Source organism: Scomber scombrus, chromosome 9 (assembly GCF_963691925.1).
Source record: "Scomber scombrus chromosome 9, fScoSco1.1, whole genome shotgun sequence".
Lineage (NCBI taxonomy): Eukaryota > Metazoa > Chordata > Actinopteri > Scombriformes > Scombridae > Scomber > Scomber scombrus.
Window position 1 is genome coordinate 22288407 of NC_084978.1, and position 20306 is coordinate 22308712.

Genomic DNA, 20306 nt, shown 5'->3' on the forward strand with positions numbered 1-20306 from the left:
ATGAAGGTTATGAAGGTTGAAGGTTTTTGTCCCATTTATCATAGTGAAGCCTTACGCTCTAAATTGAGATTTCTTGGATTAATGAAATACCTAACCTAACAATGAGTCATAGTGCAAGACAATAGACTTATCACAATTGCCCAGAGTGCAGAAGTCATTGTGCCTGTGTGCAGTGCTCTGTAAATTAATCATTTCTGCAGGATGTACTGCCTGCAGCAAATGTTGAAAATTGAACTCATTTGTAAGATTTTGATGTTACTCATTCAATGAGCTGCCACTCAGCGAGCTCTTGAATCTAAAAAATAGTCTTTAATCCTGAGCATACAATAAGCATTAACAACACAACTAGTTAAAATGTATAACTTTATTATTTATTTTATTTTTCCATGTGTTTATTTGAATTCCAGTTGAAGACTGAGTAGAGAGTGTTGCACAGTGCCTGAGTTTGCATAGGTTGGATAAGAACGTAAAACATGGCACCTGTATTTCCATATTACAGATAAAACCAGGCGGCTTCCAAAGTAGTCACACTACAAATAGACCAGTTTTATAACAGTACCATAGATAATGCCAAAAGTTGTGACTGTTACATAGCCTGCAGTCAGCGTTGCTGTACATTTAGGTCAGGAGGGAAGTCCCACTGAACAGTTTTAGCAACATCTTTGAAAAAACACAAAAAAATGATTCACGTCTGCCAGATGCAACATTTGACTCTAAATTAAATCATAATATAGTATTAAGATGCTTAACAGATATATGTAAATTAAACTGATGCTCATTCATGTTCCTAATATGAAGTTATAAAAACAAAGGTGACTTACTCACTGATCAGTGAAAGAACAAGAAATGCACTAAAGTGATACTTTACCTATTTACTGTTTGGTATCAAAGGCTCACCTCCTGTAGGCTTGAAAGGTGACTATTTTGGACAGTTGGTAGCTTGTGGATTGGAACATTTTAAGCCCACAAAAGGTAAGTGTTTGATATCAAAGCATGATTAAAAGTGCAGTCCACAATAATATAAAATCATAAAAACAAAAGTAATTTAAAAACAACTTAAAAACATTTCCTGCTACATTTAAGACACGTCTCTCATCATAAGCATTTACTTACAGCATGCATGCTGGGTTTTGACTGGTCCCCATCAGTCCAGTTAAAAGCCCATTTTTATTCACATATAAGAAGCGTAAGCACTTCACTTTCGGCAGATTCTTCTTAATATAAGATATCCCTTTACAGCTGATGCTCTTTAGGAGGCACCATGTTTAGTACACAGGTTATGCTGTAAACATTCATTTTTTCTTTGCTTTGTGAATAAATACTCCTTGGACAGTGTTTAAACACTGCCAACACATATGGAACAATTTCACATTTCCATCAACATTTAGGACAATAAAAAAATAAAATAAAATAAAATTCACAGCTGTGGCTGTTTCAAGTGGATAAAGCAAGCCTAAGAAGCCTTAAGTCTTAGACTTAAACTAAGTGTGATATGTTCTGTGACTTAATTCTGTGATTCCACAATTTTTTCTCTTAATACAACCCAGTGTAAATATACTTTAATCCACAGACCCAGAATGTCAAGTATTCATCATATCCCATAGTGCCATGTTTTCATGGCCAGCTGCTAATATTCATAAACATGAGGCAGTCCGTACTTGATGTAAGTGGTCAGCAACATCTCCCTGAGCACTTGGTTTAAGATCTAAAAGAAGAGGTACATAAATTAGATGTCAACACAGGGTTTGCTTAAAAGTAACATTCACAAGCATCACCAGATGAGTCACCGGTACCTGTTTGGCTTTTTCTGTCCAGCAGATGGTGCCAGAGCATCTTTTCCACTCAGCAGGGCACTAGTGGAAACCTGCAGGCCTTTTCTGTGTTGCTGCTCCTACATACAAATGACAAGTATCTCATGCTCAGATCAAGTAAATAAAGGTCAAATTAAATAAAACTTGCCTGTGGCTTTACTTGCAAGAAAAGACAGAATTACAAGAAAATATTCACCACTGATGGTTTGTTGACAGGACAAGGTGGAGGAGGTCTGTTAGGTGGGTCTGGTCGAGGTTTAGGTGCTGTTAAAGGCAGTGGGTGTGTTTTGGGATGCGGAGGGGGTAAAGGTGTAGGTCCTGAAGGCGGCGGAGGAGCTCGGCGGTTTTGTTTCTGCTCAGTCAGCGGTGCAGATTTGAAGGGAGCGCTGGACTGAGTGTAAGCCTGGGGTGAGTTCTGACCCTGAGAAGAAGACGTGTCAGCTTTAGGCTTTTTCTGCTCCACAGCATACGCAGGTACGGGAGGAGGCTTCACAGCTGGACGCACAATAGCATTTTTGGGCCGAGGTGGACAAGACGAGCTCGGACGAGGAGAGGACTTCACCTGTGGAAGAGCACAACCGTGACAAAATGTACTGATGTGTTCTGATATTAATCTCAATCACTGTTTGTGTCACTATGTTGTGTTCTAGCTAGTACATGAATGGGCTCCTTTACCAGATGGTCTGACTCTTGTTTCTTTAGCATGAATGTCGGGTTGGCATGACCGTTCACATGTGGGGACTTGGCTTCGACATGGACTGAACAACTGAAAGACAAAAGACCAATTACAAACCCAACATATATGGAACATTTCTGTTCACTGAACTATAGATTACTAGTTTTTAACACTTGTGGAGTAGATACCTTGGTGTTGGAGGTGGAACAGAAGTTTTCAGTGGGTGGAGTTTATGTCTGTAGCAGAACCACAGCCCAGCAGCAGCCAGAACCATAAAGAGAACCAGAGGGAGGACCAGCAGGACTGGAAGGAGACTGCCTGTTGGAGTATAAAATAGACAGGAGTCAGAAACCAGCAGAAGTTCACATAAATATTTTATACCGTCTATATATAAATGTTTTAAACAATGACGTGTCTCACTGTGGCTGATGACAGGTCCACTGTCTATACTCCCACCAGACCCCCTCTGGTTACACAGAGGAGGAGCCCAACCCGTGTCACAATGGCAGTTGTGGTTGTTGTTGCACAGCTGGTGAGAGAAACAGCTGTTTATTGGACGATGCCCCTCAAAATTGCAACAGAAATGTTTATTTTTGTCGTATTGATGTGCAGGTGTTGGACTGAGTGACATTTTATGACTGCAGAGGAGAAGAGTCCAAAGCTCATTCATTTACTTAAGTACTTTTTCGATTTTGATGCACTTGTACATAAACTTGTGTATGTCCATTTTCTGCTACTTTATACAGCTACTCCTCTACATTTAAGAGGAAATTGACATACTGGTACTTTCTACTTCCTTATATTTTTATCTGACAGCTATGCAGATAAAGATTAATCAATGACAGGAACCATCGTGCTGCATATTGAGCACTTTTACATTTTCATAATTAATTTTGTGCTTTTACTTAAGTAAATGATCTTAATATGTCTAGTACACACTGCCAAGGTTGCCATCTTTCGATAATTGTGGGCTGGCAGCCAAACCTTTCCTCGGAAATCCATCACCGAAGCGCCCTTCCTCCGACACATAGAAACTTACCCCGTGTCCATTGCACTTGGCATTGCAGTCATCAGCTTTGAGAAAAGATGCATTGCGGCATTCTCCATTAAAGCAAATCTGTTGCGAGGAAGAGAGTCACAGGAGGGGTTAGAGGAATGAGTGGTAGACTTTTACTTCAAGAAATTTACATGATTGGAAAACAGACACAATGCATGTTCTTTTCCACAACAATAAACTCTATTTAGTATGTCTTCATGCATGTATGAGTCTCACCGAGTCATCGCCACATTTGGTGCCCGTCATGACCAGGCCTGGATCCAGAGTGTCGCCCTGTGTCTCCTCGTTCGCCTGCCCAGACTTGTACACATGTGTTCCCAAACATTGAACCTTCTTGCTGCCCGTAGTGACTGTGGTTTCAATGCGAACAGCGTTGTTCTCAATGGGCTTAGAAGCTGAAGTTAAACACTGGATCTTTCCACATATAGCATCCCTGGCATAAATGATGAAATTAGTCGAAACTTAGAAAAGGCCACAACATGCATTCATTCTTAGGAAATGCTGAATGTTCCGATCCTCACCTGTCCTTACATCTTCTGTACTTCCCAAACAGATCTTTGCCACAATTCCCATACATATCCCCGGCTTCATTTACCTTCATAAAACACAGATCAGGGGCTGGACGGCCATCTGCACAGAAACACATAAGAATGGCTACACACACACACATACACACATACAGCATAACACAAACATACATGCATGCACAGTGTGATCTATGACCACCTGATGGAGAACAGATGGCATCCCTTACTGTTCTGTGTGGCTCCTGTGGTACTACAAAGGCTCTCCAGGGAGGCTCTCTCACAATGTGAGTATGGACACCGTCCAATAACAATCCCTAATCCTGCGACCTGCTGAGGACTCATCTCTAACTGTACCTGGCCTATCTGCTTCAACATTAGCTGTTTAACTGCTTTAAAGACACATTAGTGTATCCATTAGTGATCTCTCACGAAAGCTTGTATCATTGTATTATGTCTTTATGATTTCAAACACATTTTTTAGGATTTTCTTTTTGGAAATTCATTAATTCAGCTTAACTCATAATACCAATTTGTGGTGAGTATTGGCATATTAAAACAATCTAATTGTATCTTTTATCAACTTAAGTAAATAAAAAGACTCAGTTTATGTGGGTGCCACAGGAAGTGGCATTTCTTCCTATTAGGCCATTTTTGAGTAATATTTATCTGTATTTCATCAAGAATTTGTCTGAATTTGTACATTTATTAGAGAATATACATATATACCATTTTTCAACAGGCCTTTTTCACAGAAGGTGTTTTGACTTGTCATAACAGGAACAGCACAGGTGTTACTAATAATATTAATGATGGCTTTGTTCTATTCAAGCGTGCCAATAAGCCACAACAGTGAGCCAGCATGCACAATCCCAGGACCCTGAAGTCAAAGCAGCTAAAAGAAATTCAACCATCATTCATTTTATTACTTACACCAGTGCTTCTCCCACTGTGACGTGTCAAAATGTCTTCAGCGAAAAACGTCGGACATGACTAATGTTGCCAGCCAGAAACAATAACCTTTTAGTGTATGCAGTCAGAAACATCTGTAGCTTCAAGATGAACAGAGAAATAACTGAACAATGTTGTAATCCAATACTGTATATCAATATGTGTTGTAAATTGGAAAATACATGCTACATTCAGCACATTATACTGCATATGCTCTGTATCATACATACCTAATAACTAAATGTGGAACTAAATATTTAGAATAGGATTCCAGTTTACCCACCTTGTCCCCAGATTGACCGACACTGTTTCTCCAGAGTGAGACACATGCCGGTGTAACAGTAAGCCTGCCTGCCTGCACATGACGAGCCATCCACCAAATAGAAGTTAGCAGGACAGGACTCGGCCTTCCCGTCGCAGTACTCCGGCAGGTCACACGGCCCCGAGGGAGCCCGGCAAAGCACACCCGGGTTCTTCAGCTTGACAGTGAGAGATGAAGAGGAGATTAGACGTGTTTATTTAACACCAGGACAAACATGAGGACAATGACAAGAGACTGGGAAGAAAGACTTAACTGCAGAGCTCTAATTGAAGAGCTACAGTGTTGATCTCAATGATAAGCCAGGGGAATGCATTACTCAAGAGGGATAGGATTTTTCTGTTTTCATTTGTTTATATGACCGTTAGATTCTCATGTTAGTACCTTGCAGTTATGACAGCAGACGCCGTGGGCACACTCAGCTCCGGCTTTCAGAGTGCAGTTGTTGGCATTACAACAGGGACTGGTACACTCCTGCACAGAAAGTGAGTCATGAGTCCTGGCAAAATGTTACAAATACACACACTGATGCACCGACACACACACACTGACCTCTTCCTCTCCACAATCACATTCCTCTCCGTCCTCCAGGTAACCATTGCCGCAGCGCTGCCCTCCAAACATGGCTTTGGTGTTTGGAAGATTAAAGAGACACTTCCCTCCTCCAGAGGTCAGGTAGCTCGTCAGCTCCTTCAGGTTGCAATCATTGAACACACGTGGAAATGGGTGCCTGAGCAACGGTGGAGAGGATGCGTCAATACACTGCGGAAGCAATACCTCATGGTTTTATCCTGTGTACTAGCCTCATAACTATAATTTCTTTTTTTATTTCAGTCATTTGTTTATGTACCCAGTAGCAGCAGCCATGATGCAACCCCCGTCGTCAGCTCTCGCCTGGCAGCAGCCTGTAATATCGTGAGTCATGCCGAAATTGTGGCCCATCTCATGTGCCATGGTGGCAGCAACGCCAACAGCTAACTCAGAGTGATCCTGTTGAGTTAAAGTTGCAGGGACACATTTAAGAAACAGGTAGAAAAAGTCACATGTAGTACATCTCTCACAGCATTTTGAAGACACTGTCAGCACTAGATATGTACCATTCAGTCTACTGATCCATTATACCAACTAAAATAATGAAAAACTAACCTGAGAGACTTTTTAAAAATCTTTTTGCAGGATATTGTATTAAATTAATATGAATTATGCTTTTTGTTAGACACTTTTCTCTCACCGTGTTAACTCCACCTGACTGGTAGTCGGAGCACATGGCTTTTAGAGGTGCCAGCCCGATGGTTGTGCCTTGGAACGGCTTCCCCCTGGAGACACAAATGCCACTGCTGATTAATTCCAGCTGGACAAGAGCCTACTGGGATGCAACTGGTGATGGCTATCGTCTCACACAATGTTGACGAAATCAACTGAGAGGTCTGCCCACGGGACAATGGGGCTCAGAAAGTGATACCCCCTCCACAAGTGTTGGAGAGGGTGAAGAGTGAAAAATGTGAGGCAGGGACACTAACGTGATGAGTTGAGCGTTGTCGTTGGGGAGCTTGTGGAGTTGTTTGCCTCTCCAGGACAGGAATGCTGCCAAAGTGCTGTGCGGGTTGTCAGACATGCTGATCTGGTCCTGGTTGTTCCACACCTCCAGACCGATTAATGCCACACGGATGCTTAGAGACTTGTAGTACTGAGGGTGCAAACAGATGAAGGAGCGATGACAAACAGGAAAACACCAGTCATTAGTAAACTCAGGTGTGGGCAGATTTCAGTATGCGTTGGTTGTGTTTCATATCAGATAGTACCTTGTCAACCAAGTTTGCTGCCTCTTGTAATTTCAGTCGCGTCTTCTCGAGACTACTCCCATGTTTTTCAAACTGCAGATAACATGAAACACATTTGAACCACAAAGGACACACCCACACACTCTTTACATCTTCCCAAACCTAAAATGGTTTCACATTTCAAATAACTAACAGGATGTGAATCACAGCTGCATACCTGAACCTAAATCTACTTAAATTTACCTAGCTCTAAATAAAGAGTTTTGGTTTGTATAATTAAGTTTATTCTCAACTTACACTAAGGTGGTTCTATGTGGATATACATGTAGAATTTAGTTAGAAATGCTGGTTTGTTTTTTTGTCTAAAATTAAAGTAGTTGAAGACCTTTTTTTATTTTTCCATCTCATCATCTGTTGAGGTTATTTCTGCTTACATGGCTGATTTCACACATAAATAGTCACATCCTCTACACCCACATATAATGGTATGGTAAAAAAAATTCTCATTTGGTTAAAATGAGATCAAACATGCACATATCCTCAACAGCATCCTCACCTCAGCCTTGTCTGCCACTAGCAGCAGCTCGACATACTTCATATTTTTGCTCAGGTCCCTTCGTTCCTTAAAATGGAAAACAGAAATTTTAGCAGCTGGTGACATTATTGTTCTGTTTGTGTGTAAAATCTGCAAATGATTTAATGTTAACAACATTGTCCATCCTGTCTGAACTCACCCTTGCGCTCCTTGGTGATGTCATTTCATGGATAAAGCCATCGAGCTCCTCCCCGTGCTCTTTGTTGCCATGGTGATGCAGACAGTTACCTCTGGATAGGTGGAGATTCTCGGCTCTGAACACAGCGTGCTGCTGTGCATCCGTGGAAACAGGAAGAGGCTCTATCAAGTAGCTGATGCTTGTGTTCAGAGATATCAGTCCCCTGGGGAAACAATAAAGCACAGCTAATGGTTCCATCCAATCACAGCTTGAAGAAATCAATGTGGATTAGTGATGTACCACATATCTGTGCACGGTATCGGTACATTGTAGTATACTATTGTGAATATGTCCTTTCAAATCAAAAATTAACAAAATATCAGATCAAACTCCTACTAGTGATAGTCAAACTGGGGAAAACTAAATTACCTGGTTTTGGTTTTTTAGTGTTTTTATGTGTATCTTTTATCAGATCTGAATTTTTGTAATTTGGTCAGTGGATCAGCGAGATAAGTGTCTCGGGTGATTTATTGGTCTTCATAAATGATGATAAAATGAGACAGTCAGTATAACACAATCCCCTGGCTTCCTCCAAAAACCACTCATGAGCGGCAGACGCCCATACACAAACACACAAGAGTGCACGCATCAGCAGGTCAAGCAGCTGCAGAAAACATCTGGCGAGGTCAGGCGCCCACATGTCCCACTAAGCTGTGTTTGCATTCTTCCTGAGTATCTACATTAGTCTGGAGATGTATTCATTCACTCGTCCTCCAGATGCAGAGCAATGAACCCAGAAAAAACACACATATGGCTATGATTTCTGTCTGTGCTTGCCAGCTCTTATTCTGCTGCCTGTGTCTCCTCTCTGAGTGTCTCTAGGAAGAAGTATTTAGTTGCACTGGATCCACACCAGGAGAAAACACAGGATCTCCATACTGAGCTGCACTCAATGAACCAACACTGGAGTCAATGACCTACTAACCTACTGGACTACACTGTACAAGACACTGCACAGAACTGTTTCCTGTCATGTTATCAGTCCAACCATGGTTTGACCAGAGGCCAAAAGACAAAAGAACAGTTGTGCAGGCTAATGGTTACAACTTCTTTTCATCTACAAAATCAAAATGCTCACAAACAATATAAGGATACACTCAGAAAGCGCTAAACCTAGCCTTAAAAGGATTCGCATTTTCAGAGTGATTTAGGAACTCTTATAACTGGAATGAGACTTTCACCAGTCAATTGTGAAAATTGGAAAATATGAGCGTGCACACCAAACACACAAAATCCATACATTAGCATTTCAGCTTTTAAAGCGGGATTTTCTGATACTGTCAATAGAAAAATATTTGGTTTTATTTGAGAAAATAGGTATTTTATAATAAGGTATTTTATATTTACACTGACCCACATAGTTTATATGAGAAACCTAGTTTCTGTTCAGGGTTGTGAATAATCAGCAAGATTCCTCATGAGGAATCTTAAACATCAACATTTGGTCTAATTCTACATTTTGGCAAGTGACCAAACTGGTAGACGTTGAACAACAGTAGCCTGCTTATCACACTGACCAATTGTGTGCATGTCAGCTGGAAGAGAAATGAACCCGTATAACTAACTATTATTAGGGTAATAGACTAAAGACACTCTGCTGCTCCTCACTGTAGGGACTTCTTCATAAAAAAGCCTTTTGTTTGAGTGGGATTTAGTTTTATGGAATGCTTCTTAGAATTCTAAGACATGTCTTTCACCATTGGGACAGCTTTACACATTAGAATGCTTCATGCACACACCCTCCTTGGCGGGGTATTCTTACCTCAATCCTGAGCATGTGCTGACAGCAATGCTGGAACCCTCCATGCCCTGAACCTCCCCGTGATACAAACAGTGTCCCTAGACAATAAAAACAATAATAGATCAGCACACAGCAGGAAACAGTGATAAAAGAGTTTTTTATTTCACCCGAAGATGTTCTATGTACAACACTCACTTTCTAACAGCTCAATGGGTGCTGCTCTATGCTCAAATGATAACATTGTATGTCTTCAAATGCATTTTTCTGTCTCTTTTTTTTCCTTTCATTGAAAATGATCACAAACACTGGTGTTCATCTCTCGTCTATGATCATTTACAACCCCTCCCTGCAGTTTAGGAACATCAAGTCGTCTCATTGACTCACTGTGTTGGCAGGAAAGGAAGACTTGCGGGCTCCATCACGAGTGTACCATATTTCCTGATATCCAGGGGCCAACAGCTGCCTGGTGAAAGACAGCACCAACTTAGGGACAGTTTGCAAGAGAATATGAAATGTCGGACATTCAATCTACCCAAACAGAAAGGATATGGTGACGTAATGTGGAAAAAATATACTGTGTGAAAGCTGGAAGAAACTGGGAAAAAGGAGAGGCAGTTTCTCTTCAGCAGCCCACAGCTCATAAAAGATTCACCATGAGAGACACTCTACAAAACCAGACTGCCTCAAAGGTTTAGACAAAAATCCTCTCAGAAATAAGAATAAAACGAAGAATGGAGAAAAGTGTTGTGACTATAATAAAATCTACGCCTAACTTTCTCTGATGGCCCTTTTCAATGTCTGGAGTTCTTATTTCCAGACTGATTTTGTTTGACAGTACTCTTATTTACTTTATTACTGGAATTTGTATACAATACAGACTGCACAGGAGAGACTAATAAATCAAGGATATGTGCATATATGGAGAGTCAAATTAACAATAGTCTGTTAATGTGGTGAAATCCCTCTTACTCTCCATATGTGTGTGTGTGTGTGTGTGTGTGTGTGTGTGTGTGTGTGTGATTGAGTGAGTGTTTTTAGACTCGGGCTGTTTCTGTCAACCTACCGGCAACAATATTTACATTTTATATAGATGCTTGTTTTCCAGTCTTATTCCTTCCAGTTCTGTCTCAATCCAATCTTCCTGTTTTGATTCATAAACTGTGTCCGCCTCACAGCTGGTTTTTCTCCTAGTTTCTCCTCCCACAGTCCTCCACAGATCCATCAATACAGGCTGTAGCTGAGAACTCTACAAGGATCTACTGATGCTGGTTGAATCTTCCAAACAGATCTGTCCCTGCTCTTTATCATTATTTGTCATGTCTCTTTATTTATTTTCCATTGCAGGAAGTTTTGTGGCTTTACCTTGATGTAATATATCTTAAAAGTAACCTATAGTATTCTTTTTTTTTTCAACTTTGGATGAAATGGATGAAAATCAGGGTAGTTAAATAGTGCAACATTAGGGGAATGAAGACAAGAAGTTTGATACCACTTTATTATCTGTCTGAGCCATAAATCTTTAGGAAAAACGCCATACATAAACAGTTAAAGATGATGTCCTTGGAGATTATATGCAAATTGTTTTTATAGTTATTTCTTTTTAAATTGTGGTAGCTTTCCAGCTTGTCAGAGATGATTGTAGCAACCTAGCAGTGTGGTAAATTCATTGTGGTTTAAAATGATGGAAAAATCTGGAGTAAATGGTTAATATGCTAAATATGGGATTAAATTAAATTAAATTAAAATTGGGTATGAATATCTACAGGTGATCATGACAAAATGGTGTTACTACACAATGACAGGATTTATTATGAAAGGAGAGGAAGTCCTATGAGTTTTGACATGAAGTTACAAAATGCTAATTTCCACACCTCTGTCCATGACTTGCAAAACACCTTGAACTCAGTCTTAAAGGGTTCAGCTATGAGTGTTTATGTAAATTTGTTAAAAATTACTTTTACTACTTTAAATTAGAGTTAAAGAGTTATATGTTTGATATACTACTGTCAAAACTGGCAGCTAGATTAACTTAGCATAAAGACAGGATATGGGGGAAACACATTAGAAAAAGATGACTGAATGAATGAGGTTTAGAGGTGCTGGTGGGTGGTTTTGTTAATTTGGACAGAGCCAGGCGAGCTGGTTCATCATGTTTCCCACCTTCATGCTAAACTAAGCTAACTGGCTGCCGGTTGTAGCTTCATATTTACTGTACAGACAGAACAGACTGTGCAGAATGGTAAAGATCTTCTCCTCTAACTTTGGCCAAGCCTTTTCCCACAATGTTAAACTATTCCTTTAAAGAATGATGAGGACAAATGAAGGAAAAATGGGGCTTTTTCCTTTCCCATCCATCAGATTCCCTGAAGGAAACAAGCCTCTTGAAACAATGACAGCCTGTTGATGCAATCAGTCACAAAGCAAGTCAAAGACAAAAAACGGCTGCTTCATCCCTTTAACAGATTATCACTCTGGGGTTGGTGGGGTGAGAGGCAGTGTACAAGAGGACTTAAAGATGATCGCCCAGTGGGTAATGTATCCGGCTGATGTCACCTAATCAGGGTAACCCCCCGCTGTGTTGTGATTTGACCTTCTGACCTAATTTATATGTGCCCTCCCTCTAATTTTCCTGCTTCTCTCACTCCGCAAAGATTCCCATCTCTGTGTAACTCTCTCTATTAATGGCAGAATGGCCGATGATTGACGGAGCTTCACTTTGCTGCTGTTCCACAGTCATTACACAGAATGGATGGTCGTTTCTTCAATGAGGAAAGACTTTCTCTCACACGCACTCTTCTTCTTACATGCCAATCAGCAGCTGCATTTATCAGCTAAACGGTGCTGACTTAATAGTCCTTGGGGATAAGACTGTGTACATTAGTAGATTGATGTCTTATGTTACCTGCTACCGTGTGACACATGGACTCAACATGCCATTAACAAAGCTATACAGCCACTACTTAAAGGATAATAGCTTAACTTGAGGGTTTTTTCCTATGTTGCCTTAAATTAAGATTGAAGTCCCAAACCCAGCAATGCCACATTCAGACCCTGGATACTGTCGGTTCCACTGAAGGTTAATTACAGTTAAAGATGATTTACTGTTGCTATTAAATCATTAGATAACATATAGCTAGAACCACCGTAGTTGCTTCAGATATTGCTTCATTGAAACCATAAAGAAACAACTTGCAAGAGTGAACAAGCTGTTTATTTAATTTTTCCTTGTCAATTTCTTCAGAAGAAGGTAAAATATAATAGTTTAAATGGATCACAAGCTGTGTAATGAAATCATTAATTAATTCATAATTAATTAATTCAATCACATACAGTTAAAGATAATGTTACTGGTTATTGTCTGAGAACTGTGTTTATAGCTCTCTCATTCCAAACTATGTGTGTTTTAAGTTATACTGCAGGGTAAAGGCAGGGTAAAAATGTACTGAGAAGTGAAGAAGAAGTGAGGGTGAGTAAACAAAGGGAACAGTTGAATTTGAACATGAACATCCACAGTGACTACCAAAAAATATTTGTAATACACAATGACAGGATTTGATCAGTAAAAGTAGAGGAAATCCTGTGTTTCGACATAAAAAGTTACAAAATGATTCTACGCCCCTGTTCAACTTTGCGAAACACCTTGAACTCAGTCCAGCAACGGGTGGCATAAACTTTGTTATGCCAGCTTCATCGCCAAGCCTCGAGTCACACTGTCTAAACCTTGCAACAATACCCTTGGCGTATACCAAACCCTTTAGCTTAATTGCATTCTGGTGAATGCTGCAAAAGCTTTCAAAATCAAGACTAAGAAAAACCTCTATGCGATGGCCGGAGGGCTCCACAGAGTTTGGATGTCGTCCAGCGTTCAGACAGATGCTGTGATTGAGGAGCGCTGAATCAGGACTGTCTGGCAGTGAGGCTGAGACAAAGGCTTGGTTCAGCCTCAGGAGGAGAAAGAAAGGGTGGGGGAGTAATGCTAATGTACTTGGGAGATAGTGAAGGAGAAGAGAGAAGAGAAGGGGATGTGGGGTAATGCATTAGGGTCAGTGGGTCGCATTCTCTCATAGTATCAGATGACATCACCGCACATGGGTGGAGGGAAGGAGGGAGAAGACTGATGCAAAGTCAAAGTACCACTCAGCGATGGATGATGAAGAGGCTTTTATTGCACAGGGAGACCAATGTTCTGTTGTCTGAAGCCCTGTGGGAGTGTATGTCTTACCCCAACACGCAGGCTAACACAGAGGCCTAGATAAAGACTTCTAAGCAGACCGCGCCACTGTGAGACTAAACACAGACAAAAGGGAAACAAGGACAAGCGAAAGCTTCCCCTGCTCTCTGTTCCCTAGATCTGTAATCCATCAGGCCTGTGCTTTCAGTCCTGTTTGTGTTCATTTGTGGTGCTGTGTGTGTGTACGAGTGTGTCTCTGTGTGTCGCCTGTCTGCGTGTGGCCACAGTCTCCCAAAGCCTGACCTCCAAGAACACGTGGGAGATGTATATTTGTACAAGAGCCCTGGGGAATATCATACGAGGTGAGGGAAGGGAAGAAATGAGAAAGAATGAGGTGCTTGTTTCTAGGCTGGACAGTGGAAGACATATGAGGTGAGGATGAGTAAGGAGAGCAGAGGAGAGGAAAGGAAAGACAATGATTGTACATTTCCCAGGGGAGTGATTGATTCAGGGTTTGTGCAGGCAGGGCATTAAACAGAAGATCACAAAAGTCATGCAGAGGAGGAAGCAAGAACATCAACAGGATTCATATCTGAACCAGATGCACAAAACTCACACCCAAACTGACCCTGACCCCTCTCTACCTTCCTCTGTCAATGACTTTTCTCACCTCAACCTTTCTCTTCCAGTCCATCATTCACTTTCCTACACCATTTCCTCCTCTCGCTCTGTTTTTACATCCCTTTTCCTGCTCTCTGAGTCAGCACCCTGACAGTCACCCTGCCTGGCTCTTAACCAAATCAGCCCTCTGCGGACGTACCACAGCCTTTCATTAAGATAAAAGCTTCGGCAGACACACCCAGACACCGACATGGATGCACGCGCAATCCAAAAAAAGATCAATGTGCACACAAACATTGACAAGCATGACTAGGGAGGACATAAATGGATTGAGTCTGGACTCCAGCCATTGGGAGCACCAGTGCCCACAAAAGTTCACAGCTATGTTTTTCTCTGTGCTTTCATTAAATGATACATTATGTGAAAAGAAAATGAGGTGAACCAGAATTAAGAGGGACAATGTGGAAAAAAAGACCACCTCGTAGCTCATTTGGGTTCCCCCCCCGTCTGCAGACTGTCAGAGTTACAGTTGCAGGGTATGAGGGAGTTGCCAGGGCATAGAGATGGTGTGACCCCAGAGGCTGGCAGCATTTTCTCCAGCTGGCTTCTCTCCAAAATCAGACATTAATCCTCACAAACGGCTCTCTTTCTCAGCCTGTCCTATAAACTCACATATCCAGTCTTGCCTCCACACCAGACCAACAATGGACAAATCACAACACAGTAACCCAGTATGGTTTTAAGCTTGGAGAAAGAGGAAACACAGAGTGGCAGGGTGAAGTAGTAAACCTTACACTAAATAAAGGGTCTACAAAGAGAAAGAAAGTTCTTTATTTGAACACTATAAACTTATTTTATTGTAATGGACTGTATGGAAATTATTGGAGTGGGGATTTTAAAAGCACAGCACTTCTCTGTGTTTTCAATGGATTGTTAAGTTAATGGATTCTATCTTTAACTTAAAAAGAAAAGCTCTCTGCACATCTCACTATAACATAACAGTGTCTTGGTACAGTTTGTTTAATCATAAAAATGTAAGGTGCCTAAATTATTTAAAACTGAGTACTTTTTAAAACTCAGTATGTTACTATGACAATACTTTTCACAGTGAACACATAATACTGAGTCCTGCACACTTAACATTCCAGTCACTCCATTTTTCAACCAAAGGCTATTGAACGGTAATACTGACTGTTTGTTCAGTCCCTAATTGGAGCATATCAAAGGCTGAAGCTTAAGTGAATGAAACATAAAATCACTGTAACAGTAAAGAGTTCACATGTTTTTCTGGATCAATATAACATACAGACACAGTGCATTAAAGGATCAATATTAAGGATGTGGGATGTGTTTCTTTAATTGGAAACTATCCATTTATACACATACGTGCATTAATGATTTTTTTGTCCATGTGAGTGCAGGTGAATGAAGACATTTTATCAACTACGGAGAACGTGATAGCAAACGGCATTTTTACACATCCACCAGACACAGAGCGACATTAGCATTCATTTGGAGTTATGTTTCTGGCCACTTGATGAATGTCAGTCCAATATTCACTCTGCTTTTAGGTCTGTGTTGGTCTCCATCAACTCCTGAGGGAAACATAACCAGCTCTTTGCTAAATGACACTGATGACACTGCTGAGAGTGGAGAGTTGAGCAGCACGGTTGCAGCAGGCCATAAAAACCAAAACAACATAAAACACTAAACGCACCATTGAGCTAACTGAGAGCTGAGCTGATTCTCTCCGAGTTGGCTGCCATAAATCAACCCTTTCACATCCACGAGGCCTTTTGAATCATTGTTAATGTAACGTTTTTTATTACAGCAGCTTTAAAAAGTTTCTAAAATTAGTCTTTTTCACATTATCCCTGCAACATCTAACTAGCAGTACTGATCAGCACATAGTGTATTGGTGGCTGAATAGTTCCTTCAGATGCCACATTAGTGAAATGATAAAGTTTCCGTTATCAGCATCTCTAACTCATTTAGAGAAACCATTAGAAAAATGTAAAAGTTTTACCAAATTGATCTCAAACCTCACAAACCAACTTTCTATCTTTTCTTCTCTCCTTTTTTTTCTTGACCACACGCACACGCACACACACACACACACACACACACACACACACACACACACACACACACACACACACACACACACACACACACACACACACACACAGAGCTACTATATGTGATTGATGAAAATTCCTTGCCCAGGAAGGAAATTTAACAGTGTGACCACCTGCTGGGGAGGGAGAGCAGGGGGGCAAATCCCTCAGGGGACGGTCAGTCAGACACAGTGGAGTCAGGGTTTGTTAGTGTGTGTGTTTCTGAGTGAATGAATGACAGAGAGAGCATACAGACAATGGTAAACATGCTTCACTTCTTAAGTTCAGAAAGGCTTCTAATTCCAGTTGTGAGCCTGCTCAAACCAAGGAGAGATAAAACACAGCTCTGTTGTCGCACTAACATCTCCCTGCTTTCCCACCCACCTATCGCAACATCCATTAAAAAGAGTGAGATACTCTGCTCCCTTTCTATCACCATCGCATTGTAACTGGACAGGAACTGGTCCATCAGATTATAGACTGTTAGGTGCACAGACTAATACAGTCCTATTTCCTGTTTGCCCAAGGCACACAGATCGGGTGTCAACCCTCTGTCGTCCAAAACCATCACCTTCCTTCCCTCCCATCATCCCCCTCATGGCAGCCATAGGGGCACTGACCTTATCCATGTGTCTATGTGACAGCTAACATCTGGCCAAATGAAGAGTAGCCAGGACGTCTTGTGGACGTCTAGGGATAGACACGACAATGTACAACCCTAAAATACTGACTTGACTGAATCTCATCAAGTGGGATCAATTGAATACAAGCACAACTTTTTAACCACATCACAAGCTCACATTAAGACACTGACTTAATCAGGTTTCTTTTATCTAAGAATCAAAGCCAAACTTTAGATCAGTTATGTCCGTAAATAAAATGGAGAAGTTGACACTCGCCTTTATCTCATCACATTTGGACTAAGTACTTCTCTTTTTACTTGCCTGAACCAATTTTCATTACACTGCTTACAAAGCGTCCAGAATGCTGCTGCTAGGCTCTTAACACGATCCATAAGATGGTCACAAGTTACAACTATTTTAACCTCGCTGCACTGGCTTCCTGTTAATTTTAGAATTCATTTTTAAATTTTGGTGCTCACTTATAAAGCCCTACATGGCCAGGCTCCACAGTATATAATAGACCTTATGCAGCTTCCACACCACTTAGATTTTCTAAGTGTACCTCGGACACGTATTAAGACTCGGGGAGATTGTGCTTTCCAGTCGGCAGCTTTGTAATAGTCTCCCAACAAGCTTGAAGTCCTTGGATACTGTGGACTCCTTTAAAAAGCAGCAAAAAATGATTCAGACAGAGCCATTTAGGCAACATGTGGTATTTAGTTTTAACTTGTCACTTATGTCTGTTCCCCTTGTTTATTTTATCCATGTCTTTGTTTTTATGTATTTGATTTGATCTGATTGTATTTGATTTAATTATTTGACTGTAAAGCACTTTGTAACTGTTGCCTGTGAACAGTGTTATACAAATCATCCTGGCTTGCTTGCTATATGATGACTATTTGAATTTTTTTTAGGGCTTTTGTCTCACTTTTTCCACACTGCACAAAAATGGTCAGACATAAAACGTCTCCAGTAATTTGCACTTCCACTTAAATCACTCACTCATTTCTCTCCAGGTGTAGTCTCAGCTCCTGGCCCTCGACTGAGATGAGAACTTGAGCCTCTGCTGGATGCTGCAAACACCAAACAGAGGTTTCTGCCATATATTAAAATTGAAATGTATGTCAGCCTCTTTTTTGAATCATTTGATAAACCAGAGAGTCAGACAGTAAGACAGACAGACTCACCTCTTTGTTGGCAGACCTTCTGTGTCTGTGAGGATGCAGCCATATGGGATAAGTGATCTCATAAGTCTTTACTTGCTCCAGGATGCTCTTCTGTTTATTTTCTCCTGCTGAAAGGCAAAAAAAAAAAACACGTTGGAGGTAATCTGTCTGATTTATACAAATACAGCCTATATATTAATTTAAATTAATAAAAGGAACACTGGCATTGACATTTGCATGCACAAAAATGTGTATTTTACACTGACACACACTCCCATGCATTTGAAGCTTTCATCTAGCTGTTCCACGATGTATAAAAATCCTATTATAGCCAGACACAAGCCACACTCACCATTGTAAACAGCGCCTTCATATCCAGCAGCCTCCGTCCAGTGGAGGAGAACTACGAGGCAGAGACACAGAGAGGAGCGCACAGCATTGAGAGCACGACCCGCTCCAGGACGCATTGTAAAAACGACATGAATTGACTAAACTGAGACATAAATGTGCAAAACTAGGCGGGGTGGTTTCACATCAGATGGAAGGAGCGAGGACAGAGCGACATGTCTGCTCTCAGCTCTCAATGAGATGCTTACAGAGCGCGCGCCGCTAATCTGCCTACCGTTCATGCTCAACCCCTCCCTTCCCTTCATCACACACACACACACACACACACACACACACACACACACACACACACACACACACACACACACACACACACACACACACACACACACACACACACACACACACACACACAAGGGACACGGAGTCGTCTACTGAGGTGAGGCAGAGAGGATATGATGAAAGAGTGGACCAGTGGGCAGAAGTATCAGAAATGTTGTGTGTTACCTGGATCATTATAAAGCTTTATATTCATAACACTGTAAAGAAAAAATACGCAAACAATAATCCATATAGGACCTAGTCTTATTCTAATTCATACTAATTACAAAAATCATCATTAAAACCATAATATAATTATTAAAATTCATGTTGTTTAAGGACTGACTGCATTTTTCGGCATTATTTATCAAAGGGATATTGCACCAATTTTGTGCCTTGCTTTGCATAAGGTGATTAACAAGAGACTTTTTTTTTTAAAGATCAAAGCAGCATAGACCAAGAAATTCAGACTTTTATAAGCTACTTTTTCACCAGTATGGATCAAGCTACCATTTCACATCAAGAAACTTTTTTAATACACTCCCCCTTCCCACATATTGATATTAATGCCCACCTTTCAAACAGCATGCCCCCAGTTTGGAATGCACACTGTGACAATATTATAATTATAGTTGTACATTTACAGTCTCCAAGTCCAACATAGAGTGACACATATAATTACCATTATCACTATTACTGCTTTTTATTATTAAAATTAGCTAATATTGTATTCTGTAAAGGATATTTTAAAATTCATCATTAGTAGGCTTATTATGAAGACATTTTCTTTTCCACTGTGTGCATTTCATATTTCAATTCATTTCTTAATCACATGGATGTGAAAACACAAGTCTTTCGTGGTAAATGAGACATATAGTATGATTACCGGAGGATTTTTTAAACTAATGAGATGACTCCAGCAAAAAAGCAGAGACTGCACCCATAACTTGATCTAACCTGGGTTGGATCCATTCATTTGTATCAATCCTATTACCACTAATGTAGATAATCAAATGTGTTGGTAGTATCAATGCTTCAGGTATAGGCCCAGGCCTGATGAACAAAGCTCTCAGAGACACACAGGACAAGTTACAACTGTTGTCTAAATCCATGTGAATAGCACTCTTCCTGACTTGTACAAAGACCTTTATGTTCCCCTGTAAACTGATGATTATGTATCTCAATGGCTACACAACCAACCAGAAGTGAACACCGGAACACTATTTATTACACTTATTTCGAAATAGCTTTTAAATAACTATCTCAGTGTGGCTGTATAGAATATTATCAGCAAGTCTCAACCAGT

At 40.7% G+C, this 20306-nt stretch overlaps 1 protein-coding gene across 3 annotated transcripts; it reads right to left on the reverse strand.

Moving 5' to 3' along the window:
- Positions 1 to 373: 373 nt before the first annotated feature.
- adam19b (ADAM metallopeptidase domain 19b) lies at positions 374 to 18959 on the reverse strand. Of its 3 annotated transcripts, none has more exons than XM_062426296.1 (23): positions 18684 to 18959; positions 18353 to 18459; positions 18168 to 18238; positions 10018 to 10096; positions 9655 to 9731; positions 7854 to 8055; positions 7676 to 7741; positions 7141 to 7212; positions 6859 to 7025; positions 6570 to 6654; positions 6189 to 6328; positions 5891 to 6068; positions 5723 to 5812; positions 5303 to 5498; positions 4066 to 4198; positions 3761 to 3977; positions 3527 to 3604; positions 2908 to 3016; positions 2676 to 2805; positions 2487 to 2577; positions 2008 to 2373; positions 1794 to 1891; positions 374 to 1705 (listed from the first exon to the last, which is right to left on the reverse strand). In XM_062426296.1, the coding sequence occupies exons 1-23, from the start codon at positions 18796 to 18798 to the stop codon at positions 1699 to 1701; spliced, it is 2874 nt and encodes a 957-aa protein (XP_062282280.1). In that variant the 5' UTR covers positions 18799 to 18959; the 3' UTR covers positions 374 to 1698. The 3 variants fall into 3 exon arrangements, with proteins under 3 accessions (XP_062282280.1, XP_062282281.1, XP_062282282.1); XM_062426297.1 differs by having other exon boundaries at positions 4066 to 4174; positions 18684 to 18958; XM_062426298.1 differs by having other exon boundaries at positions 18168 to 18261; positions 18684 to 18721.
- Between the last annotated feature and the right edge of the window lie 1347 nt (positions 18960 to 20306).